Here is a 27,107-nt window from a genome sequence, read left to right as displayed (position 1 = left end):
ACAGGGAGGGCACAGAAGCTTTTAAAGTGTGCAGTAACTCGGAGTAAGCAAATGGTGCCTTTTAACGGCTGTTTCTCAAGGTGGATAGGTTTCAGTATTTGTTTTTGGCTGAACAGAAGGAAAAAGCTCCCTTTCCTCTGGGTACCCCTTCTGAAGAAGGATCACAACTCGTTTTCACCATTTGTCGTTAAAGGAAGTTTTAAATTTAAAGAGGGCAAGATGTTTAACATAAATGGGTCTTAGTTCGTGTGTAGTCGTGGGGGTGTGGTTACCGGGTTCGGTGATCTGCTCCCCAGGCCTGCCCGCCGCCATCGGCGATCCATTACGCGGGGCTGGCGGCCCCCGCCTCTCGGGGAGTCCTTGGCGCTCGCCGCGGCGCAGCGCCCGTCACGCGGCGGACTCGCAGGGCCGCGGTCCGGCCGCAGCGGCGCAGGAAGGACCGACGGCGGCGGCGGGGCGGAGGTGGCACAGAAACCTACGGCTCCGGCGGTGCGCCGTGCAGAGCGGGGCGGCAGGCTCCGAGGAGGCCTGGGAGAGCGCAGCCCGCCCGCGCGACCGCCGCGGCGCTGCCAGAACTGCCGCAGCAGCCGTCAGGTGTGGGGCAGGGCAGGCACCGCGCCCGTGTGTGCGCAGGGCACCGCGCCGGTGTGCGGGCAGGGCAGGTACCGCGCTTCTGCTCGGCGCGCACACGGGCGCGTTGTATGTGGCTGGAAAAGCGGGTAGTTGGCACCAAAAGTAGTATGCCTGCTTATAAATAGCAAACAGGATAATGACAAAAACTAGAGGACTTGACTGTATCGTTACATTCAGTTTTATTTCACGTTTTTAATTATATCAGCAACTGAATGTGGTATTTAAATTGTCAAAGTGCGCAGTAGTATTTTAGTAGTATTTCCAGTTATTAAACTACTCCCATGAAGCCGGCTGCAGCGCTTAGCATGACGATCACGGTGCGCTGGCTTCCCTGCCTAGTGAGGGAGGTAAAGGGACAGTTGCATTGCAGCAGTTGAGGACTGCTTGACTTTTCTGCTTCTAGGGTTTTATTTTTTCTTCTCCACTGTTCATCTTGGTTGCACATGGTACCTTAGAAAATCTTTCATTCAAAATCTTTTTTTTTTCTTGAAGGCATGTCAGAGGATTACAGGTGGAAAATGCAAAGCCAAGAAAAGTCTTTTTTAATTATTTTTCCTTTTAAATATTGCAGAACAAGGAAATATGGCCTGAATGAAGTTGCGTGTGCCATGTGAACGTGCTTTGAAGTTTTGTAATGGCAGAAGCTAGGTCTTCAGAAATGAAAAGATCCCGAATAAGTTTGTCACTTAGTAAAAATAAGAAAAAAAAAAAAGTGGAAGGTAAAGGAACACCACCTATACCTTCAGCATCCTCCCCTGTAATTTCTTTTTTTAACAATGTTCCCTCTGCCAAAATTATCTGTCCCATGTGTGGCCAAATGGTGCCAAGATATGGCATAAATGAACACATGGATGAAACATGCCAGAGGAACCGTGGTAAGATTGGCATCATTAATTCAACACTCAACTCTCTTAGGAATGAGAGTCCCCCAGCTGCAAATGTGAACAATAATTCTAGCTCATATTTTTCAAAGAAACTCTTAAATCTAGAAACAAGTCCCTCTAAAAGTAGTTTATTGAAAGCAGAAGGGAGTGCAGCCCAACAGGTTAGTCCTTATTTTAGCAATAATAGTTCAGTCTGTAGTGTTAACAATGAACCACAGGCTCGAACAGTTAAAGTAGTCTCTTTGGGAAGCTTGTCATCTAAACTGTCCAGAAGACGACGTATCCAGGGAGGAAAGCAGATTGTGTATAAAGAGATGGACTCTTCACCTCCAGCTGTTCACAATATGTACAAAAGTGCTGCAGCACATGATGATGATGAGATTTATGTTGGGCATAGTTCTCAGAAAGAAAATCAGCTTACTCAGAGAGAGCACCAGGAACAAAATTTTTCAAAGAAGGAACCTGAATTTCAAGAAGAAATAAACAAATGTAGTGGAGAAGACCTTGTGGATATCGTTCGGGTGTCATTAGCAGCTGATAACTTCAGTGGCAAAAGGTTATCAGTTGGTCCAAGGAGCACCAAAACAGAAAGTAGGTCTGCAGATGTGATACTTAGTCCTGATAAATCTGAAACACATCTGGCTGTTTATACTTCAGCAGAGCTGGCCAGTAGTTCGGAAGTCAAGACTCCGCCTCACACTCAGGTTATTCCTTCTTCCAAGACAGATGTGAACTGTGATACACAGAATTGCTTTAGCAAGGGTGATGTACAGGTATTTCCTGTGGAAGCTCATGGAGACTTTAAAGATGAGACTAATCATACTTTGTCAGAAACTGTGGAAAAGGTTGAATTTCAAAATTCTGTTGTGGACATTTTAGACAAAATAAATAAGGTTAGCTCTGTGCCTAGCTCTCCTGGCCACCCATATTACCTCCGGAATTTTTTAGTTGTGCTGCGAGCAGTCTTGGAGAATGAAGATGATGTCAGACTCTTTGATGAGCAAGATATGAACATTATAACCAAGTTTTGCAAATTATCAGGTATCTTTTATTTTTTTTCAATATATTGTCACATTACCTCCTGTAGAGAGAACTGTTATATAAATTTATGTGAAGAGAGCTATACCAGTGGGCAATTTAACTTCATAAATTCCATTAGGGAAGATGCTCCTTTTTCTCAGGAGATGTATTCCTCAGTGGCTTCTTGTAGGTAAACTTTCCTAATGTGGCTTTAATGGAAGGTAATGATAAATACTGGGAACTTGAAAGAAACGGAGAGAATTATTATGTGTACTTCTGGTTTTCTGCAGTACTTTCTTTACTGTTCTAATACTATTTTTAGAATCTTACGTCTACTTGCTGCTGCATTTAAACATGTTTCCAAGGAAGGAAACTGGTAGCACAGAAGAGGAGGATTAATACCAAGCTTTTGATGATTATTATGTATGGGAATTCTACAAAATGGGGTTATGAAGAGGCCTATTATAGATACACAGACCTTGGAAAAAAAACCTCAACCTTCTGAAGAGACATTTGTGAGCTTTGATTCAGCATGTTTATAGATTGACTTCCATGCTTATGTGAGTCCATGGTTATCCCTATGATTATTATCCAGCGTTTAGAATGCTAGGTACTAATTAACTGACATTTTCTTGTAGGTTGCGTAGTACTTTTAACTCTCATTAATTTCCGTAGGAGCCAGAATGTTGGAGATTTAAGCCCTCCACATTTAGACAAGATTCAGACATGTTGTCTGAATCCAATACTCGTATAAGTTTAAGTTCTACAGTAAAAGCATGGCAGAAGTGATGCAAGTTAATATTAACTCTCCAAAGTTTTACATATGTTTATAACTTGTCTTAAACTGTAATTAACTGTAGTTTTACCAGCACTTGAGCTGCAAATATGGAGCATCAAAAAGGAAATAAGCTTATAACAACTTCCAGAAGAAAATTTGTATCTCAGAGTATTGCAGGCGTAACCATTTATATTGTTTTAAGCTACTATGCCCAATATGCAGCTGCCTGACAAAGGAATTTTAGATATATGTTCATATGAGCTCAGTTCATGCATCTGAGCTGAACATGCGAAAGTGACAATTGCATACATACTTGATGGTAAAAAACCTAGGAAAAAAATCAGAAGCAGGCTGGACTTTTTAATGTATGGTGTTCATTGAGTTTGGCATAACTAGCAGGCTGTAAAGTTTATCACACTAAAGAATAGTATTTCCCTGTGTGAAAATGTTGTGGATTTTGGTCTTTCCTCTTTGTAGATTATTTTTATTTTTCTGCACTAGTGTACACCATTCTTTAGACTGTGTCCCCATTGCAAAGTGGAAGAAGACTGTTCTAGCTGTTCAGAGCACTTAGTCCCTTAATGTTTGTTTCTATAAAGTTCCAAATGGTATTCTGGATTGACAACACAGGACATTACAAAAAAGAATATCAAGGTCATGACTTGTAACTATTAATTCTGTGAAATTTTTCCAAGGCCAACAGGAGACTTTTAGTAAGTATTTTTCTAATAACTTGTATAAATGTGGAGAATAATAGAAAGAGGTTAGGTTAGTTTGTATGGCATCACAAGGTTTTTTAGTACAGAATACCGAGTGACAAAAAAATGGAGAAGTATTGCCTTGAGCTTTTTAGGAAGAAATATAGCCCTGAGAAGTAGTCCACAATCTCTAACAACAAAAAAAAAAAAAGTGCATATCTGTTTCTCTAAGAAGTACTTAAACTGTGGTGGAACAAACTCAGAAATGCCTTTTTTTGACTTAAGATCTTCTTCCAAAGTTTAGCAGCTGGAAAGGACCCTGTGAACATTCTTCATTTGCCCTAGTAGAAAAGTCAGCTGAGCTGACTTAAACCACCCTAAGACATGATTGCTAAAAAGGTGTAGAAACGCCAGAGGAGGAGGTAGGGCTCTAAGCTTATAAAGCTATTTATGCAGTGGTTACCTGGCCACAGTCAAGCTCTGACAGATTATATTGTAATAATTACCATTATGCAGTACCACCAAACATTAAAAAAATTAAAGAATAATACTAACTTAAGTTACAAGAATATTTTAAGTAATACGAGATCATAACGTAGGACCATATTTGTCAGGGAGCAGCAAGAGCAGACTCTGCGTGAGCCAGGAGCCAAAGGGGACAGTAGGGCAGGCAGGGGCCACATCCTTTCCTCACCTGCAAAGGGCATAAGCCCACATTGCTCAGAGAAGAGGAGCAGAGTGGATCCAGTGCCAGCCATGCTCCAGTGGTGGCAGGTCTTCAGGAAAGTCTGTAGTGATGAGGCAGGCGCAAGGTGCCGGGGTGAGCACTGGCATGCCACAGCAGAGCTTAGGCAAGAGTGTGGGCCACCAGCCTGAGTTTAAGTACAGCCCTAAGCGAATGGGGGGAGGCCCTGACAAAGCCTCACTCAGCTTTTCCCAGCAGCCTGAGCCCAGCTTACACAGACATACCGTATGAGAGCTGACCTTGAATATAGGCAGCCAGATGTGTGGGGGCTGGGATGGGGTTGCAGAATCTATTGGTGCACTCAAGGCTGTAAGCATATTAAAATAGTTAACTTTCTCCACCTAAACATATATACAGTGACGTCTTGGAGCTTGATAATGCCTTGTTAATGTTGTGGTAGTTAAAATGGTAATATATACAGAAAAAATGGAATATAAGCAACAAAACTCTTGTTATTGGCTAAGGTAAGCAGTAGATGCATATCATTTACATCTAAAGAAGACCTAGGAATAAACTTAAAATTAGGCCGTTAGTGGATACAGGCTTTGGCTACTTTGACAAATACTAAAAGAGAAGTTCAGGATATAGCTTCCTTACTTGCACACTCCCTTCTCTGGATGAGTACAACATTGATCAGTAACAGTAACTTGTTCTGTTAAATAAAGGAAGTGCTTGTTTCTCTTTCAGTCATGTGATTTCAGTATTCCCCTGTCACAGGACTTCAGAATACAAGAAGAATTATTGCAAAGTGGTGCTGATAAATCCATGTCTGCACTGATTGCTAGAGTCAGAAATAAAACAGTCTTGTCTTTGCAGGGTAGGAAAAATGCAATGATTCGGCTGTGAGAAGTGATCAGATAGCATTAAGTCAATAGATAATGAATTCTGGACAAGCGATGAATGTCTTTACCTTCAAGAAATCTTACACAGAATACTTTAAAAGTTCAGGTAGATGAGCTATCTGTTCCCCATTAGAAGTTTCTACCCAAGAGGTGTTGCTTTGCAGTTATTGTAACACAAAAAACCCCACACATGTGGTTAATACTATAAAGTGGCTTGAACATAGGTATTCTTCAGTATTTAATTATTTTCTACTAAAATGTCTATCATTCTCTCTCTAATGCTTACTATGAAATCAATGATAGTTTTGAAAGGGTTAAATTTGAAGCAATCCTGCCCAGTTTTCTCAAAAGTGGATGGCCTTTATGTCAGATGTAGAGCAGTGACAATTTTTGAATACTGGAAACAGTAAATAAAAGTGGGGGAAAGCAGAGGTGTATCCAAAACAAGTAATCCGCAGTGTAATGTCAGGCTTCGTGCTCAAGATGAGATCTATCTGAACTTGAGTGTGGTATTAAAAAAATAGTTTTTGTATTCTCCATGTTTAATTTCACTGCATGTTGCAGTTGGAAGAATTTAAATACAGGCACATAGTTCTAATGTGAAATCCTCCTTCCAGCTTTTATACAACAGAAAAATCATATCTGAGAAACATTGATTTATAATCATCAATGGAACTGAGATACAGAAAAGTGAACAAGAAAAAAATATGTATTCTTTTCTGTTGCATTTTAATGATTCCTAGAGGGTGAACTTTTCTAAGATCTTCTGCATCTTGTTGCTGATAATATTTCAACTTAGAGCAATTTTTTAATTTCAGTGATACCCCTGAAACTTTCTTAAGAACTACGAAAGAAAAAAAATCCCCCAACCCTCAGAGGTACTGTACTGCAGAACAGGATGCTTAAGAAGCAATTAATTACTTGTGCAATACCTTTTTATTCTTCTATTTGTTACTCAAATCGTCTAGAGAGAAAGCAGACCTCACATGTCTTTACTGGATAGCAGCCCTAGTTTGGTCAGTTTCCATGGTCTCGAGAAAGGATGTTCATGTGTTACTTGACCCTTTTTCTTTTTCCAGAATTGTAAAAACTGGAGACAGACTTCAAAGAAGTTATAACCCCACAGACAAAATGACAGCTGAATGTAGTTCTTTCAGTGAATTGACCCTGGAAACATTCTATTGGAGAAAAGGCTGATGAAGTCTTCTTAAGGACAGGAGAATACTTAAATAAGCATGTAAAAGTTAACTGTGACTTCTGGAATATATCTAGGTCTGGTAGTGTTTCAGTGTCTTGTTTTTATTAATGATCAGTTCCAGTTAAGCAGCAGAGAGGGATAAAAAACATTAGAAGTTAATGAGGGATGGAATAAGTATTCAAAAGGGAGCTGAATATAGTAACAATAGCTAGACTATTTTCAGCTAAGATTTAATAAGCTATTTTGTTAAATTTCAGTATTGTTAGTATTTTAAAAGTATTTTAAAAGGTACTTTAAGAGAACACTTCCCTAATAAAAAAAATCAAATCAGTAGGAGGGTTTTTCCCTTGTTTTCAGTAGATACATTAATAAAATCAAGCTTATCTTTAGAAAAATAAGAATCTGAAGACTGCTACACAGACAGGTATTCTGTGATTATGAAATCATTCTGTCAGACTACAGCTTGTTTTGTTCCCCAACATCAAATAGCTGGTTATTGAATGAGTGTTAAAGAAAGCAAAAAGACCTATTTAACATCACAATAATCAGAGTTTGAAAAAAGATGTTGTCTTTTTGTAGAAGACGAAGTCTTTCTTAAAGAGTAAGCATGTCCAAAATGCATTCTAGCAATGTTCATTACGTACAAAATACATTGTGATAGTTTTCTACCTACAAAACTTAGAAGATTCTAATGAGCAATAATTACTTGGAAAGATAAGTTCTGGTATTCTACCAAGTCTGCTCATAGAACACGGGCAGATTTAAAATGAGTTTTAGAGGATATCTGCATCAAAGTAATTTTTCTATGTAAAGTAGTGATTATGCATGATACTATGTTTTAGAATTTAATTTTCTTTTTATGCTTCCCTGCTTTAAATAAAATTTGCAGTTGGTGGGCAGAAGTTATATGTGAGACTTTTTCAACGCAAGCTGAACTGGTTAAAGGTGAACAAAATCGAGTATGGAGAGATAAGTATGGATTTGTCACCAATAATTGAAGAACTGGCTGAAGCCAGATTTCTGCAAACAGGTACGGCCAACATTAATAAATGTTAAAAATAGTACAAATAAAATCTGCAGTTGTGTCATGTTAGAATGTACTACATGCTTGTCTGTGCCTTGAGAAGAGAATTAGAGGAGCAGAATAAAGGTTTCAGGTAGATGAGTTGTATTGTGTTCCTCAATTACAAAAGCAGTTAGTGCAAATTAGGTAATAGAAGAGCTAAATAAATGTCACAGAATCACAGAATCCCAGGTTGGAAGGGACTTCAGGGATCATCTAGTCCAACCTTTCTAGGAAGAGCACTGTCTAGACAAGATGGCCCAGCACCCTGTCCGGACGACTCTTGAAGGTGTCCAACGTGCCTGAGTCAACCACTTCCCTGGGGAGATTATTCCAATGGTTGACTGTCCTCACTGTGAAAAATTTTCCTCTGGTGTCCAATCGGAATCTCCCCAAGAGCAACTTGTGTCCATTCCCCCTTGTCCTCTCCACGTGACTCTGTGTGAAAAGGGAGTCTCCATCTTCTTTGTAGGTACCCCTTAAGTACTGGTATATGGGGATGAGATCCCCTCTAAGCCTCCTTTTCTCAAAGCTGAACAAACCCAGTTCTCCCAGCCTATCCCCATATGGCAGGCTTCCCAGTCCTTTGATCATCTTGGTGGCCCTTCTCTGGACCCCTTCCAGCTGTCCACATCCTTTTTGTATAGAGGGGACCAGAAATGTACACAGTATTCCAGGTGTGGCCTGACAAGTGCTGAGTAGAGTGGGATAATGACTTCTTTCTCTCTGCTGGTGATGCCCTTTTTGATGCAACCCAGCATCCTGTTGGCCTTCTTGGCTGCAGCAACGCAATGTTCGCTCATGTTGAGCTTTCTGTCCACCAGGACCCCCAGGTCCCTTTCCACAGAGCTGCTCTCCAGCCAGGTGGATCCCAGTCTGTGCTGCACTCGCAGATTATGTTTTCCCAGGTGCATGACCTTACACTTCTACTTGCTGAACTCCATAAGGTTCTTGCTGATCCACTCTTCCAGCCAATCCAGATCCTCCTGCAGAGCAGCTCTGCCTTCTGGAGTGTCTACTTCCCCACTCAATTTGGTGTCATCTGCAAACTTCATCAGGCTGCACTTGATGCCGTTATCCAGATCACTTATAAAGATATTGAATAACATTGGGCCCAATATTGATCCCCGAGGGACTCCACTAGTGACAGGTTGCCACTTTGAAAAGGAGCTATTTATCACCACCCTTTGGGTGCGGCCTGTCAGCCAGTTCCCCACCCACTGCACAGACCACTTGTCTAGGCCATAATGCATTAATTTCTCCAGGAGGAGGATGTGGGGGACCATATCAAAGGTCTTGGAGAAGTCTGGGTAGACAATGTCCACTGCCCACCCCATGTCAATCAGGCAAGTCACTTTGTCATAAAGGCCAGTGGGTTTGTCAAGCATGATCTGCCTTTAGTGAAGCCATGTTGGCTTTTCCCAATCACGTGCTTCATTTGACTTGTGATGGTCCCCAGGACGATTTGTTCCATAACTTTCCCAGGGATTGAAGTAAGGCTGATGGGGCTATAGTTACACAGATCCTCCCTCAAGCCTTTCTTGTAGATAGGGGTAACATTTGCCTTCCTCCAGTCCTCTGGGACATCCCCGTTCTCCATGACTTCTCAAAGATTATGGAGAGCGGCCTTGCAATGATGTTGGCCAGCTCCCTCATCACCCTCAGGTGGATGGCATCAGGGTCCATTGATTTGTAGGGGTCAAGCTCCTGTAGTAATTTGTATACTAATTCTTCCTTCACTGATGGTGGGTCGGTGTTTGGATCAATCAGCAATTTTGTTCCCAAAGCCTGGGACCCAACAGTGTTGTTAAAGACAGAGGTGAAGAAGGTGTTGAGGACCTCAGCAGAGCTATAGGTGCAACAATCGGCCTTACTTGCCCTTGCTGGCCTCATCTCAGACCCTGACCTGTGCCGCCTCTGCACATTGGTCCAGGAGCTCTATTTAATATACTTCAGTACAGCCCTGAGCTGTCTTGCAGGCACCCTGTCCCTGGCCTTGTCCAACCCTGGCTGGCTGGACCTCCAGCCAATGCTGCAGGTGTTTGTTTCCGGTCCTGTCTGTGGCCATGTACTGTGGATGGATCTCAGACTTAAGTTGTAGTCTTGTCTCCAGTCTTAGGTGTGGCTCATCTCTTAGATTGACCCTGGACCTGATTCATCATCATGCCTTTTCTGGGGTTGCCAGTGGAATCTGTTACCAGGACTTGTGCTCTGCGCGTTCTGTTAATTTATGGTGGGGCTGCACCAGGGTTGGTGAAGATACTGCCAGTGCTGTGGTCACTCTTGACTCATGGCTCGTTCCCCTTGTTGAGCCGCTCTGCTCTTGCTGCTCCCTGGCAGCGCTTTTTTTTTGCATTGGGCAAAGTTTCAATCATCAGGAAGACAAATCTTTCTGAACAGCTTTTTTTTTTTCTTAATAGGCAGAATCTGTTTATATTTGCTTCTGTTTTGAAATTGCAAAGGGATTTTTTTCTGATTATTCCAGTCCTTCAGGCTGGACCTGTGAAGAGAATGAATTTCAAGCTGAACCAGCTAGCATCAATAATACATGTTTGAAAAATCTAAATGATTAGATTATTACAAGGTTATATGAACGTACTATACTTTGAGCTGTTGCTTGAGTGTGTATGTGTAGCACATAATGAATATATGTGGATCATTTTACTTTTAGAATCTGAACTGGAAGACCTGTGTGAAGGGTTGGATTTGCTTTCAGCCCCTGAGCTAAAGACATTGGCAAAGACCTTTCACTTGCCAAACCCAAATAGTCAGAAACAGCAACTTGTGGATGATTTTCTGAGGTTGGCGAAACAACGTTCAGTCTTCAGCAGGAGTCAGGCTGGTATCGGGACAGTGATTTTAAAAAGGTAAGTGTTGAAAGTTAAATTTTACAGGTCAATGTAAGTTTTGCTTCAAAGGACTCAATCTAGATGCCTTTTGAAGAGAGGAATGTATATAGTAAATTTATGAATAAAAAAGGGCAGCATTAAATTTTGATTAACAGTGGGTCAAACAGAAGGGTAAATATTAGCCTTTTTTTTTTGAACTATGTCATGCTTTTCAGTGGTGGGCATGATTGTTTGTCTCCAAAGTTACTCTGTAATACAGAGAAACATTTCTGAATTATTTAAAGCAAAATCAGTGCAGGAAAACATCTAGGAAGACATAGGGAAAGTCATTGCTTATTAAAGCAACTATCTGATGTTTGTTTGCTGGGTGAACTCTTTCAGTAGAATTAGAGGGGAGCAATAATCTCTTTTTGTGGTTGACTTTGTACTTTAGCACAGAGCCTCCTTTTGGGCAATATTTCTAAAGGAAAAAGATTGTTTGCTTGACAAAGTCTTCCTTCTTTCCTGTGATTTTTTTCACTGTGGCTGTCACAGCTGTGTATATCAAATGCCCTTGACTTCCAGGTCTTTTGGGGTCCAGATTCAGGTTTAAGCTGTCATTCTGCCCTAAAAGGAGTGATTACAGCATTACCATTCTTGGCATTCAGGGCTGGATCTGTAGCTAGACCATCCACAAAAAGCCTAGGAATATGAGCTAAAGTAATAGCCAGGGTACTGGTGCTAGGGGTACAAGTCAGTTCTGGTGTTTATAAGCATTCTTACGCAGTTACCTCTCTTAGTAACTAATCCCAAAAAGTAACTGTTTGCATAATAATGCATATAAACAAAGGTTGCTTGTCATGCAATTGGACTGTCTAGTACGCTGGAGAACTTGGGTCTGAACTCAGTAATTGTGGAATCCTTTCTGTACAAAATGTAGGTTGGGTGGAAAGCTGACAGATACCAGTATGTACTGCATTTGCTTCAGCAACATCAGTTGTCTTTCCTGTGGTATTTTTTTTTCAAATGAGAGAGATAATAAAGCTTTGTCAAGTTTTGCATAGTTATGTTTATTGGACAAATATTTCCCCCAAAATCTATTGTGTGATTCTCCACAAAATTTAAAGGGGCCTAGTATTGGAAGAAGCACTTTAAAATCATCCCTCCATGAAGAATTATTATTACAGGGATCAGTAAGGTCTTCTTTCCTTGTGCAAAAAGAGAGGTGTAATGCTAGCTTAGTGCTGGGCTTGCAGAGCTTCACAGCTTGGAGGTTTGCATAATATGGTTAGTTTCTTTAAAGTAGTTTTATCTGGTCTTTGTTGTTTTTGAAATACCACAGGAGCTCTAATGGTTCCCAGTCTATTAAAAATAGTATTTCACAGTGGTGTCATTGTCTCCAGTAGCATTGTACTTCATTTGGTCTGCAGGAAAACAGGTGAAGTGATCATAGCCACAGCCATGATTATATTGTGTTAGAGGATGTTGAGACTGTGATACGTAAAGATGTTTTAATTCAAGGAGTTGCGGTTGTTTCCTCATTATAATCCACTTATAGAAAACTTCAGTATGAAAATCTTTGTATCGCTTCAGATGTAATTTTTTTTTTCTTTGATACTAGATATTTGAACTACATGATAATGCATGATGCATGATTTGTATAAATATCTCTAACAAACAAAACTATTTTCAGAATATTGGCTTAAACTATACAAAAGAAGGGTAGAAAAAAAATGTGTTCAGGAAATGGAAAGGAACCTGGGAAAATAAGTTACATTCCAAAAAAGTCCTTGGTGCTGGCTTACTCCCTGTTCCAAGAGGCTGATAGTTACTTGCTCAGCCACATCAGCTTTAGGAATGTAATGCTCTTTGCTGTAGTTTGACAGCTGAAATACAAGTTACCCCACGAGATCAGAGGAGATCCTTTTTCTAAATCTGTGTTGTCCTGTGGACAAGTAACAGAAATCTTGTATGGAAGGGCTGGATGAAGATGTGCTAAGAGAGATACTGTAATACAAGGGATCTCCAGTGGTGGTCTGTAAAGATTGCCCTAACAGCAAACCACATCTTGTTGCTTGTTGGTGCTGCCTGGCATAGCAACAAGAGTAGCTGCACCCAAAGGGCAGTTAGTTCCAATTCCATGCTACTTGAAGTTTGGCCCTTAAACTTTTTATTAGTTAATGCATTTCTTTGGCTTTTCACTAGAGGTTACATGCACTATATAGTTTCTCAAGCTGCTTCTTTCAAGGAAAATCAAGTTTACACATTAATAGGCTTGAAAACAAAATTATTCTCATACTTCACTCAGTATATCTGAATTTTTATAAGTGATGGTAAAAACCATTTGCTATAATCATTTTATTTGTCCTTCCAGGGTGAAGGACCTGGCTGGAAAATCTGTCAGGGTCTGTAAAGGCCCTCGGGCTGTCTTTTCTCGAATTCTGCTGCTATTTTCACTGTCTGAGTCAATGGAGGATGAAGAAGCTGGTAATGCTGGTCAAGGCCAGCTCTCCACAGTCCTTATGGCAAACATGGGGCGTATGGTATTCCCCAGTTACACTGTAAATAGGAAAACACAGGTCTTCCAGGACAGAGAAGATCTTATCAGGTAGGGGAGCTTTGGCAGTTTGCAAATCTGTTTATTTCTAGAAAAGCTTTACTGCAGTACATATAGGCAAATCAGTAGTAGTACTTAGTAGGCAAATAAGAATTCTTCATGTAGAACTCCAGATGTAAATAGGTAGAAGTACACTTTTGCAATGATTTTAAATACATTTTTGTATCCAGGTAGGCTTGTAATTCACAGTGGCTTGCATTTTGAACCAAAATAGCATATTTATTTGCTTCATGGTCATCTGCTGATGTAAGTTGTTTCTTCATTTGCTGTGATGATAATTAGAATGGACTCTGAACAAAACAAAAAATCCATTCTCTATAAGTAACTTTAAACATGATGCACCCTGCTAGTGTAAACCCTGCTGACCCTACAAGATTAAGGATAAATTTGGCTGCATGGTTCAATGTCATTGGAGACTGGAAGGGAGTTTTTAAAAGGTATTGTATGGAAGAATGGATTTCTTTTAACTATAAATGCTTTTTGAGCCTAATACAGTTGTTGTTTCCCTTAGGTATGCAACTGCTGCTCATCTGTCAAATGATATAGCCACTGCAATGGTAAATGGGAACTGGGAAGAAGCTAATCATCTATACATGTGTGCTAAAGAAACCTGGAATGAACTGAAAAATCACCCCTCTTTGAGGTAGTAGAATGGAACCAGCCTAGTGTTCGTATAAAACTATTAAGTGTATTATCTTACTTTTGGTACTTTTCCTTTTGAGAGAGGCTTACAGACTAGCAATGTTATTTAAGCCTAGTAAATTTAGAAGCTTGAAAGGTCTTGATGTTCCTGGTTGTTTGTTTAGCTTTTAACTGATTATATGAAAAGGCCTTTTTAATAAAACCTTTGGGATGAATTGGTAGGCATGGATAAAGCACTAAAACGTTTTCTGTTCTGTCTGCCAATTAAGAGAACAAGAGCCTTATTTTTCCCTTGTCATAGTTTGGTTTTATGTCTTTTAGACAAATAGCAATAAACAGAATTCAAAATTCACTGTGAACAAAAGTATCTTGCAAACATTATGGGAAAACAATGCTGGGTTATTGATCTCTTCAAACTTCCAAGTGAGTGTCATTCAGGAAATGTTACTAAAGATCTGAGACCTGAAATAACGTATTGTTTTTGAAGCACCCTTCATCAGTTTTTCTTTCAATTATTTTGCTTTCTGGCTTAATGATACACAGAAAGTTAAAGCCTTATGTTTGGCATTATATTCATTTTCATGGTAACTGATATAAAATTAATATTCATAGAGGATCATTTTGAGGTCTATTCCATTTCACACTGAAGACAGTGTAAAAACCTATTTTGATTTCGATAAAGACATTCAAAAGACTTCGTCTTGAAACGTAGAGGTGCCTACCCAAAAGATGTCTGTTGTCTTTTATGGCAGGAAATTCTGCTGTGTTTCTAAAGTTAACTTCAGAGAACAAGTTGTCAGTAATAAAACATGATGTAATAAATTATTGTTTTACATCTGATGTAAAACTCATTAACTAATAATTTCACTGCTGTTTAAGCCAAAATATGCTGTCCGAGTGCAGTTTGCACCTGCTACCTCAGCTAAACTATTTTCTTACCTTTGGGTTCTTGACTTTGCAGTTGGGATACTCATTTCAGTTCAATTTTTATATATATAAGGCATTTACTTTTTGTAAATGCTTTACGTATAAGTGTTCTTAATAAGAGAATTTTAAGAATTTAAATTGCCATCATAAAATTGATCTGAGCTGCTCTTATCTTTCAGCTATCACAGAGTTTTACCTGAGTATCTGCGACATTTCACAGTGGGCTGGGTGTATACAAGAATTCTTTCTCAAGGTGTTGAAATTTTGCAGAGACTTCACATGTATAAGGTAAAGTGGTGAAGTGAATAGGAATATGTGTTTAATGTGGCATTGTACATCAATTTACATTTCTGATGTGGCTGGAAAATGGTGATAACGTTTGCCAGGACTCGCTACACTTCTCTTTAACAGGTTACTTTTAAGGAAAAAGGGCCTTTTTTCTTGCTGCTTTAGAAAGTTTGAAATTGTTTTGATTTCTGCTTATGCTTTGGAGATTTACCATATGTAATATACCATCAGGCTGTTGGTGAGACATTGTTATTTTGTTATTTAAAGATATCTGTGTTTCACTAGATTTGATTATTGCTTTTAAATAAGAAAATCTTGGAAGAAAACTCTTCTATGAAATACCTGCCTGTTCCTCTTTGGAGCTAACATCTCCAAAGGCCTCTGACTTATATGTTAAAGCAAACCAGATTATTCTGAAAAAGACTTTGTCTCTGCAAAAAGGCAAAAAAGTAACGTTCACAACTATTTCGTATACAGTAAGGAATACAGAAAGGACAAAAATATTGTACTTCTGGCAGCTAACCTTTAAGTTTACATAAAAATATCTCTATTCCAGAGTTTTTAAGATGCAGCCGTGCACCTGAATACATCGGGTGCTGGAGTGAAAATGGGGTTTGAATTGTGCAGAGACAAAGTTTTATAGTACCCAGTAATTAGAAGGGAAAGTGACAAGCTAATTATATAATGAAACTTCACCTTGGTTTTCTAACGCAATTAATAAAGATATAATCCTGTTGCTACAGGAAGCAGTCCAGGAGCTGCAGACTCTTTTGTCTCAGGATGTGTATTGTACTGACAGCAGAGGGCGATGGTGGGATCGCCTGGCTCTGAATTTACATCAGCACTTGAAAAACACTAAGAAGGTATCTTCACGACTGCATGCTGTAAAGCTGGAAACCCTGTAGTCATTGCCTGAAAACGTCTTTTAAAAATACTTCATAGAGAAGAACAGTGGGGTAGGGTTTTTTCTGTCTGGTTACATACAAAGGAGAGGTACTGTCAATGATTGAAAATGAAACTCTCTGTAGGACTGTTTAGGTCACAGTGAAGTATGGGCAGACTGAAAATCAACTTTTAACTAAAAGACAAAGAAGACCAACATAATTAAACACACCTAAGATACCTGACTAATTTGGTAATAAAAAATAGAGATAGAAAAGGTTTTAAGTCCAGGAACAGTAGCAGTTGTACAGTAATTTAAAATAAGCAGAGAATGACCTTTTTTTTTCCCTTGGTGTTGCTTCCTTCCCTCACTAAGGTTATTGAGAATTGAGATTAAAATGCTCATATTTTGTGTTGCATCTTAATTCTCTAAGTCTTTTAAAAGGAAATCATATCATAGGCTGTCAAGCATCTGCAGTTGTGTCTTCTGCATCTTACACCTCCATGTCAAGCTTTTTCCAGATTTGGAATTAGAAGTTGTACAAAGGAAGAGTTAGTCTCAGTTCCTTGTTTATAAATTAGGGCAAAGTGCCTTCCTCAACTCGCAGAAAGAGAGTATGTCAGAACCATGAGTTGAATTAATTTTTGGAGTCCATGTTTAATCCTGGATATTCTTCAGTGCAGAAGTATATTGGTCTAAAATTTGTTCTGTACGTACATTCTTGCACAACTGATCTGGTCCTTCTGTTTTCATATTACATGCTATTAAGAAATTGGCTTAAAATATTAAACTGATTTACCTTAGAACCAACTGTTTTTTCTGGTCACTTACTTGGAATTTACACTTCCTTAATCTTATACTGATCAGTACAAATGGAGAGTAATTTCTTTTTACTGTACTAGGATAAATTTGAATCCAGAAGCTTATAGTGCAAAATATCACTTCCTAGTTAGAACTTCAGTACAAAGTAGGAGAGGCGGCCCTGTCTTATATGCTGTTTTTTACATTCACATTTTTGTGCTCCTTATATCAGTTGACCTTTTGGGCTTAGTAAGACAGATGTGCATAGGTTTTTCTGAATTATTGCATGTTTCCTTGCCCTTTGCTAGGCCGTTGACTGCATTAGAAAGGGGCTGGCAGACCCATTTGTGCGTACTGGGCATCGTCTCTCTCTGTACCAGCGGGCCCTACGAATCAGAGACTCGCCAAGCTGCAAGCAGTTCAGATGCCTGCTTCATGATCTGCCAGTCATAACTGTGGACGATGTGACACATGTAAGTAAAGCTGCTGGTGGTTTCTGAGAAATAACAACTCATGATGTCTTTTGACAAGAAAAAAATAATCTGGGAAATGGTTGTTCTGTGCTGTGCATCAGCCTCTGACTTAGTTGTGCAGCAGGAAAATGAATACAAATGTTTTTCCAAAACAAAGGCCTCTTGTAAACAAATATGTTTACTTATTTAATAAATGGTCAGCTTCTCAGCTGAAGCTATTCCACTGTACAGTGACTTACTTTGCATTGCTTTACTGAATATGTGTTACGAATTTGATCAGCTATAAACTCCACTGATTTACCAGCACCATTCTCAGGATCTTTCTGTCTGAAGAGTCTGATCAAATCAATGCATTGCCTCTGATGTCTTCAGGCCAAGCATTCTGTGTGTAAGAAGAAGTAATAATAACCTTAGCATGTCATCAGCATTAGATTAAGGGCTCAAAAAATGCAAGGTTTTTTAAGTAACCTTTGTGAGTTAAGCACTCTAAATATGCGCTATGCAAATATGCAATATGATGCACTTGCGTCATATTGAAATAGATTTTTTTTAAACTCATTCTTTTCCCTACTGTTGCAAAGGTAATTGTATCTGGGTGAAGTCAGAGCTGACCCTCGCTTTCCCCCTTGGCTTCATCACCACGTATCTCCCTACAGCTCTTCTTTTTCTCAGTCCAGAATCAGTCTCCTCAGTCATCTGTATTCTACCTTTCTGGTCCTGTACATAGGAAGACAACATTCCCAGCTGCCCAGCAGTTTTGCTAGATTTTTTTTTTCTGAAAAATTTGCTTGTTTATAAAAGCTAAACAGAGTGATTTCAAGGGAATGGCCAGTGAAATTTTATTCAGTTGATTTTTGGAAACAAGTCTAGTTCTGATTTTAAGAAAACTGAAAAGGACAAATGTGTGTTTTAGGAGAGATTCAAATACCTAGGCTAAAGCTTTTTAGATGTGATGCTGCAAAGTAACTAGTTCTTTTCATGTGTTCAGGTTACAATCAAAGGAAAGATGTGTCCTCAGATGGGAATGAGAAAATCTGTATTTATAATGGAGGATACTGGTGACTGCGAAGAAGGTGGCAAAAACCTCAGTGTATCTACAGTCATGTGCTCAGTTGAGGAGCTGGCGTTAACTCATTACAGGCAGAATGGTTTTGATCAGGGTAACGGTAACTTTTTTTTTTTTGTACAGTAAAATAACTGGGAGTAAAGAAATTGCTAAGCCGTTTAGTTAACAGACCGGTTTTAGCTGATTTCATTAGACCAGTTTTTAGTCTGATTCTGTTTCCTTCCCAAATGGCTCTAATATGTAATTTCCTTACCAAAATGTTCTAATACGTATTTTCCACCTGACCTGCTTCCTGGCCTTTAATTATCTCCTGCCTTCATATACCTAGGGTGGTTTTAAAATGCGTTAGCAAACCCCGCAGCGTTTCTTCTTTATCTCCATAGAAAATCAATCCCTTTGCTTTTCTTATCAGTGAACAGCTGTTTTATTTGTTAGGGGTGAAATGCTAGCAGTGTGCGTCATTTAGGGCAGTGTCATTAAGGAAAGGTAAATTTCTCCTGATTTTTGGTACTAGATGAATATGTAAACAGTATATACCATAGCAAGACACTTAGCAACTTATTTTGAAAAGGCTTGATTTTCAGCTCAATTAGTAGTTGTTCATATATTTTTACAGCTAGAAGCTGTGAAAAGCCATGGACAAATAAGAATATATCTGTCTGTTTTACAGAAAAAAAGCAAAATACAAAAAGGTATTAATATTTTTAAGAGAAAATTTATATTTTTATATAAAATATATATTTTAATATAATTGTATATTATTGATATGATCCCAAATACTGCTGCAGGAGAATTGGCCATATCACAAAAGGGTAAATGGGAAGGTGACAATATTTAGACTTTGGGAGAATTGTGCTGAAGTACCCACTTCCACCCACTCGCCATCCATCTTCCTGGCTCAGCGGCTCAGTACAAATTTTGAGTGCACAATGGCCATGTGTGATGCAGCAGTAGGCCTAATGAAACAGAATGCTCAGTCCAGCACTATATGCACACATGCACACATGCTCTCCCTCTCTCTCTGGAATATGTATGATATATCATACAGGTATAAGGCATATACCCTATACTATATATTATGTATAATATAATAACATTTACCTTATATTCTATTATCTATATGTATTGTATGTAATATTACATTATCTGCCATCCAGGGTCAACCTACCACAATTTTTTAAATATATAAAAATACATGCATACATATGTGTGTAATATATCTATAGATATATGCACATATACATACATACACTTACATGTATAAACACATATAGAATCATAGAATCATTAAAGTTGGAAAAGACCTGTAGGATCATCAAGTCCAACTGTCAGCCCAACACTACCGTGTCTCCTAAACCATGCCCTGAAGTGCCACATCTACGTTGTCTTTTAAATACCTCCAGAGATGCAGACTCCACCACCTCTCTGGGCAGCCTGTTCCAATGTCTGACGACTCTTTCAGTGAAGAAATTTTTCCTAATATCCAATCTACAATACATGTATACATATGTGTACATACACATGTGTACATACACATGTATTTTACTGCTAAGGCTGGCCCTCATGCATCTCAGCCCCCAGAGAAGAGGGGACAAATTAGGATAAAGGAAGACTTACCATCGGTTGAGAAAGACTGGGTCAGAGATCACCTATGCAAACTGGATCCTCACAAATCCATGGGCCCTGATGGGATGCACCCGCGAGTGCTGAGGGAGCTGGCAGATGTTCTTGCTGAGCCACTCTCCATCATCCTCGAAAGGTCGTGGAGAACAGGAGAGGTGCCCAAACAGCACAGTAAAAGTAACAGCAAATGTTACTCCAATCTTCAAAAAGGGCAAGAAGGAGGACCTGGGGAGCTATAGGCCAGTCAGCCTCACATCTATCTCCGGAAAGGTGATGGAGAAGTTCATCCTGGAGGTCATCTCCAGGCATGTAGAGGACAAGAAGGTTACCAGAAGTAGTCAACATGGATTCACCAGGGGAGATCATGCTTGACCAACCTGATAGCCTTCTACGATGGCGTGACTGGCTGCATCGATGAAGGGAGAGCAGTGGGTGTTGTCTATCTTGACTTCAGTAAGGCATTTGACACTGTCTCCCATAGCCGCCTCGCAGGCAAGCTAAGGAAGTGTGGGTTGGATGAGTGGACAGTGAGGTGGATTGATAAGTGGCTCAACAACAGAACTCAGAGGGTCGTGAACAATGGAGCGAAGTCTGGATGGAGGCCTGTGACTAGTGGTGTTCCCCAGGGGTCTGTGCTGGGTCCAGTCCTGTTTAGTATATTCATCAATGACCTGGATGATGGGATAGGGTGTAACCTCAGCAAGTTCACTGATGATACCAAGCTGGGAGGAGTGGCTGATACACCAGAAGGCTGTGCTGCCATCCAGTGAGACCTGGACATGCTGGAGAGCTGGGCTGAGGGGAACCTCATGAAATTCAACAAGAGCTAGTGCAAGGTCCTGCATCTGAGGAGGAACAACCCCAGGCACCAGTACAGGCTGGGGGCTGAACTACGGGAAAGCGGCCCTGTTGAGAAGGACCTGGGAGTGCTGGTAGACAACAAGCTGACCATGAACCAGCAATGTGACTTTTTGCTAAGAAGGCCAATGGTATCCTGGGGTGCATTAAAAGGAATGTGGCCAGCAGGTTGAGAGAGGTTATCCTCCCACTCTACTCTGCCCTGGTGAGACCACATTTGGAGTACTGTGTCCAGTTTTGGGCCCCCCCCAGTTTAAGAAGGATGTGGAGTAAGTCCAGCGGAGAGCTACGAAAATGATCAGGGGACTGGAGCATCTCCCATATGAGGAAAGGCTGAGAGACTTGGGTTCATTTAGCCTGGGGAAGAGAAGACTGAGGGGGGATTTCATAAATACCTGTAAATATCTGAAGGGTGGGTGTCAGGATGATGGGACTAGGCTCTTTTCATTACTGGCTGGGTGTTGGTCTGCTGGTGGTGGGTGATGGCTTTTTTTCAGTACATGTATACATATATGTAGATGTATAGCTCCATATACATAGGTGCATGTATATGTGTGTATAGCTATAACATAAACCACATCACATATATCTACAGAAACATTTTGTTATCAATACATTACTTTTTTAGTGTAAAAATTTTAAAAAGTGTATTAAAAATCATTAAAGTTAGAACAGTAAACCTTACATGTGACAGGGCATAGTAATTTAATCCTACGCTGTCAAGGAATACCACTAGCTTGGAAATAGAAAGCAGTAGCAAACTGTGGAAGCGCATTTACAACTTGATGCTCTAATGTTAGTATCTACTGACTTCAGCTGTGTATAAACCTGAACATAGCATGTTTCTGGTTTGGATCATGATGATTTAGTACCTCTTCATATGAGATCCCTGTAGAAATTAATGTTTCCATTTTTGTTAAATTTTGCCCTTTAGGTATTCATGGGGAAGGCTCAACGTTCATTACAATCTATGGTATTCTAATGTGGGATATAATTTTCATGGATGGCATACCTGACATTTTCAGAAATTCCTATCAGGTAGTTTTGAAACGCTTTCTTTAGTTTCTTTACTCATTGCTATAGTCTCTAATAATTTTAAAATCTTACTTGGGTTAGATTAACATTTTATTCTGAGGGACTTTCCAGACAGATCTTGGTGTTTGCTTGGTTTTATTATTTGTTATGTTGGGCTGGTTACTAAAGGGCTCCTTGGTAGCTATTGCTATGTAAGCCTGAACTGTCAGGTAGGGCGACGTTCATCTGGCTCAATCCATCTGTCCTACAGCTGAACTCACTGGTCAAAGTTTCCTTTATAGTCAGTGGACAAATACTGCTATACCGTAGCATTGTTATCTCATTTGAAGATGACGCATTCCACTAGGAAGAAAAAAAAAAAGGTATATTTCTTTTCAGTAGCCTTTAAAGGGAAGTCATGTTTTTTTAAACTCAGGTTTGTTAACACCCACCCGCCTGCTCCACCCCAACGCGTTTATGCTTTTGGGATCATCCTTCCTTTTTGTCCAAGAAACAAACTAGTGAACAACACTACACCCCTACCCCCAACAACAACTCCCTGCCACACCCTAAGATTAATGGTTCCAGGTGAACTTGGGGCTTTTACCGAAATGAATCATAGGATGTGCTGAGTTGGAAGGAGCCCATGAGGCTCATTGAGTCCAATGCCTAATTGCTTTACATCCTACAAATTACAGCTAGAAATTGTTTTAATAATTGCAATTAGAAAACTTGATCGCTTAGTGTTATTTGCTAAGAAAACCCCAAAAAAGCCACCTCAAATGATGTAGACCTAAAAAAGGCCAGATAAATGTCTTCTTTCACCTTAACCCAGTGCTTCTACTTGGAACCAGCCAGTACTGTCCTTTTCCTTAACTGGATTTATTTGTACTGTAAGAAATTACAGGTTTATATCGGTATGAGATATCTTGGGCAGAAATTTCCTCTTATTTTTAGAGGTGAAACATGCAGGGTTTTCTTGTCTTTTCTCCTTCCCCCCACCCCTGCAATCCCCCTTTATTTTTCACCAGTATGAAGTAGAAATCCTGGTGGCTGAGCTGAAAAACCACCTACTGGTTTTCGAGATGGCTATCTGCATAATCAGTAACCACTACAAATACCTCTTTTTAATTGGCAGAGAGGGAGATACATTCCCTCAAGGCCATCCTTACATAGTCCCTTAAGAAAAGGATGGCAACATCTAGAGAATCAAACAGTACAATTATTTTATTAGGCCAGTAGGACTAAACTCAAAACTTGAATACATGAGTCGCTCTCTGCCCTGCTAATCTGACATTTAACCTGTTGGTTTTTTATTTTGTGTTGACATGGATTATGAGTCAGTATACAGGCCTGTCTTGAAATAATTTCTTAAGCCATGATCACTTCATCATAAGTGTGTTCTTGATCATATCCTTGGAGAGCTACTCGATGAAAAGAGGCAGCTTACTACAGCGAAATGGCTACTCTTTGAAATGTCTTTTACTACTTGAGTCTTGTAGTCATCTGACTAAGTAAATTTAAGGTTGAAAACTCTTTGCAGAAAGAACTGAGATATGGTTGTCCTTCTTGCTTTGGCATTTTAAGGTAGGACATTAAGGCACTTGCAGGCTTATAGACAGGACAGGAAGGGGACTGCTGTAGTGCCAAAGGGCATACAAATACTGGTAAATGGAATTCATACAAATAGCTCTTCTTGTGGAGTACCTGCTATTCTTGTAAGATACCATAATTGCATGAATGGCATGTGTTAAAAGCAAGTATTCTTTGTCAGTGCAAACCACCATTCATTGTAGATCTTGCCTTTCTAAATACATTTCCTTTTATATGCAGATTATGCCTACTTAAAAAAAACAAAGGAAAAAAACCCAAACAAATAAACCTTGTATGTGTATATGTTCATAACAAGCCCAGTATTTACAGCTCATTTTCAAACTTTTTTTTTAAAAAAAACCAACTTTAATTTTACTTATTAATGCAGAGCAAAACTATCATCAGCCTCAGGCATGAACAAGGTTGAGCTGAAAGCTCGCACCTGATTCTCTCAGTCATTCCTAGTCTGTAGTTTTTTTGTAGAATTAGCTGTGGCAGCAGTTTGCATAATGCTGAAATTTGCCATTTTTCTAAGCACTCTGCATTTGATTTTGAAATTCTAGAATGGCACCACTCGCTAGCCTTTTTAAGTCATGTTCAAACGTGAATAATTGCTGCAGTGATTTTTTTTTTAAAATACAGTAACGCGTTCAGCACTATGCATAAGGGTCTCTGCTTTTAGGTGGCTTGCGTGATACTCCCAGTTTCATCACTGCTGTGTTCTTCCCACCTCAGACTGCTCCCTGTAGCTGAGCAGACTTGATAGTGATTCCAGACCCTGACGAGACTATTACTGCTTGGAGAGTTAGGAGAGCAGGTAGCTCTGTGTTGTTTGGTAAGGGAAATCTCAGTCTAGAGGTCAAAAACTCCAGGAGTTTTTGAGTGAGCCTAGACTAAGCTGTAGCCAGCATTTGTTGCACTGGCACTGGGTGTTAAAATACATGCAACTCTTTTTTCCCATTTAATAAGGGTTTATGCAGTGACCATGTTCAAGTTAAATTGACTCAGTGTTTGAATTTGTAGTTAAGAAATATACAAAGTATTGTCATTCTTGGACTTGCTGCTTTGCTGGCAGCGCCTCAGTGCTGTATTTACCTTTTTATATAGACCTTTCCCCTGGATTTATACACTGACAGCTTCTATGAGAACAGGAGGGATGTCATTGAGGCCAGACTCCAGGAGCTTCATACAGCGTCCGCAGAGACACTGGCAAAGTTGATTGCTGACATCTGGACCACTCAGGAGGGAAAAGCAGCAGCACTAGTTAGCTGGGGGCGTTTCATTTCCCTCCAGCAAGTTCAGGTAAGTAACTGTTGGCCAGAATGGACACACGGTTTGATTAGGCTTGCCATTACCTCCCACATGGCCATGGCGTGCTCACTGTTTGTACTGAGGCACTGAGTCAAGACTGACTTGGGGGATCTGGGGAGGGGAGGGACAGACGATGAGGGGGTGAGGAATTGAGTGGGAACTTCAGCACAATGCTCCCTAAGCCCAAGTACTGTTACTCTTTTCTAATATGGTCGCTTTTTCTGCAACAGTAGTTGGGAACACAGCAGGGAAATTGCTGTAGATAACATCCACTTAAGTTTCTTGGTCTAGTTGACTAACAAAAAGCTGAAATGGGCCATGGACAATTGGGAAATAGCTGCACAGGAAATACAAAAAAACGAAGGAAGCCAATTACCAAAATGTCTCTTATAGAGCCTTGTCTCTTGCCTTGGAGGAATGTTTCTGAGCGGTGTTTTTAGGCGACTTTCCAAAGATCTACGCCATTGCAGAGGAGGACTGCCTGACCTGGTTGTGTGGCGCACTCACACTAATCACTTTAAGGTATATTGGGAGATCATGGAATTAGTGCTTAGCTGCTCTTATCCTTAGGTATAAAACTTTCCAGTTGTCAGCCCACACAAACTGTATTTTCCTGCTGTGGTGAAGTTGAACCTGCTGCTCACCTGCCTAGTAGCGATGGCACGTAGTGGGTGATTGTTTATCTGCCGTTTCATCAAATTTGGTGTAGCTTTAACAACGGGCATAATGAGAAACAGCAAGAAGTGGCTAGGTCTTCTTGTAGAGTAGGGCTTCGATTAAAAAAAAATACTGTAAAGCAACTCTTCTGAAGCAGTCATATGCATTCTGACTGTCACGAGCAAGGCGTGCCAATGTCACCACTTCCGCAAAAACTTGACTATATGAGGCTACAACTATGTCTGTCTCTGCTACAAAAAATTGAGTAAACAAACAATCATGGTTTGTGTCTTGCATGGTAGTGGAATAGGTACTAGACTATTGGGCATCGCTCAGCTGCTGGAGCAACTTGATACATGTTTATAAAACAAAGCTGACTAGTAGAAGTTAGGTCTGTAGACCCTCTGAGTAGGGTGCTGTCAGTATCAGCTGGTACAGGGGAGGCTGCATATTATCTTCATTCAACTGTACCGCTGTGTTTTGGTGGCTATTTACTATATAAAGTTGCAGCCTCTTACAGTTAAACCTTGCACCATGGGTTAATAATTTAGCACCCACAGGGCCTTCCGTTGTGCTAAAGCTGTATTATTTTTGTTGCATATAACAGCCATAAAACATTACTTATGTTAGTCTGTGGGAGCTAATGACCATTCAGGTCCTCCACAGGCACACTGCTAATCGTCCACATTTCTTTGTAGCTGGTGGAAGTGAAAGGTCCCAATGATCGCCTCTCCCACAAACAGATCATCTGGCTGAGTGAACTGAAGAAGCTGGGTGCTACAGTAGAGGTTTGTCACGTGCAAGCCATCGGAGGCAAGAGTAAATGCCTCAGCTGACAGTGGGTCTTGGTGACATGGGTAACCTGGGTGTTGTTAAAGGAACTGGCATGACATACACTACTGGCTGCTGCTTATTAAAAGTAGTTTCCTGTAAAAGTCCGGTTTCTTGGAGCATTACTTTTGTTATTTTTAACATAAAGCATTCTAAAAAAATAGTTTGAGAAGTTGATATGATTTACCATGTCACTTCGTGTTCAGAAGACCAAAGCCCTCCTCTTTCATACACAGTTTGTTACTTACGCTATGAAAGGTAGCCTGAGCTTTTTGCCCAGTAAACAGCTGCAATCAGACTGGTACCCACTGAAACTGTCCTCTATAATAATGAATGTGGTACAGCAAGTACTGATGATTCCCATGTAGCCTGAGTTCATTATGTTGTGCAAGTCTCCTTGCAAGGTACAAGTTCAGTGGCTTTCCAGGGCTGTCAGGACCAGCATGGTTCTCTAACTGTCCCCACTTTGTATTTAATTTTCACTTTAATATAAAAAAAAATACAGGTGGTCAATGATGGCACAGGGTAAGACATCATACTTTTTTTAAATGCTGTTATGATATGCTACTCTGTAGGAAAGGATAATTTATTTAAAAGCTCCTTTTGTTGTGAATATCTGTATTATCTGCATACAGGGGAAATATTTCCAGTAGTAGACAGGAGTTGTTCAGAACCAAGATCACTGCGCTGATTTGCAGTGCGTCATTCATTAGAGTCAATTCTGCCCCACATAAATTGATGCCTCTTCTCACTCAGAAATAAGTCAGTCAATTGAAGTGGAACCAAAAGGATAAGTTGTCTTTTAGGGCACCAAAATCATGTGGGTTTGTCTCA

The 27,107-nt window shown here is 40.0% G+C and overlaps 1 protein-coding gene across 2 annotated transcripts; it reads left to right on the top strand.

The window, feature by feature from the left end:
• Positions 1–309: 309 nt before the first annotated feature.
• Positions 310–26,377, top strand: FAN1 (FANCD2 and FANCI associated nuclease 1). Of its 2 annotated transcripts, none has more exons than XM_075100145.1 (13): positions 310–2,558; positions 7,688–7,828; positions 10,533–10,728; positions 13,064–13,297; positions 13,818–13,949; positions 15,055–15,163; positions 15,907–16,026; positions 17,156–17,320; positions 18,309–18,480; positions 21,802–21,905; positions 24,582–24,776; positions 25,179–25,307; positions 26,141–26,377. In XM_075100145.1, the coding sequence occupies exons 1-13, from the start codon at positions 1,268–1,270 to the stop codon at positions 26,276–26,278; spliced, it is 3,126 nt and encodes a 1,041-aa protein (XP_074956246.1). In that variant the 5' UTR covers positions 310–1,267; the 3' UTR covers positions 26,279–26,377. The 2 variants fall into 2 exon arrangements, with proteins under 2 accessions (XP_074956246.1, XP_074956245.1); XM_075100144.1 differs by having other exon boundaries at positions 633–2,558; positions 18,309–18,486.
• The last annotated feature ends 730 nt before the right edge of the window (positions 26,378–27,107 follow it).

Source organism: Phalacrocorax aristotelis, chromosome 7, assembly GCF_949628215.1.
Source record: "Phalacrocorax aristotelis chromosome 7, bGulAri2.1, whole genome shotgun sequence".
NCBI lineage: Eukaryota > Metazoa > Chordata > Aves > Suliformes > Phalacrocoracidae > Phalacrocorax > Phalacrocorax aristotelis.
Note: the sequence above shows the minus strand (reverse complement) of the source record. Positions and strands in the feature narration are given on the sequence as shown.

What these genes read in the sequence shown, in the direction of transcription:
- FAN1 (XM_075100144.1), top strand. Translation starts at nt 1,268, where the DNA reads ATGGCAGAAGCTAGGTCTTCAGAAATGAAAAGATCCCGAATAAGTTTG. An exon ending in ACTTGAAAAACACTAAGAAG is followed by an intron (nt 16,027 to 17,155) that starts GTATCTTCACGA and finishes GCCCTTTGCTAG; the next exon opens with GCCGTTGACTGCATTAGAAA. An exon ending in TTTCCCTCCAGCAAGTTCAG is followed by an intron (nt 24,777 to 25,178) that starts GTAAGTAACTGT and finishes TGTCTCTTATAG; the next exon opens with AGCCTTGTCTCTTGCCTTGG.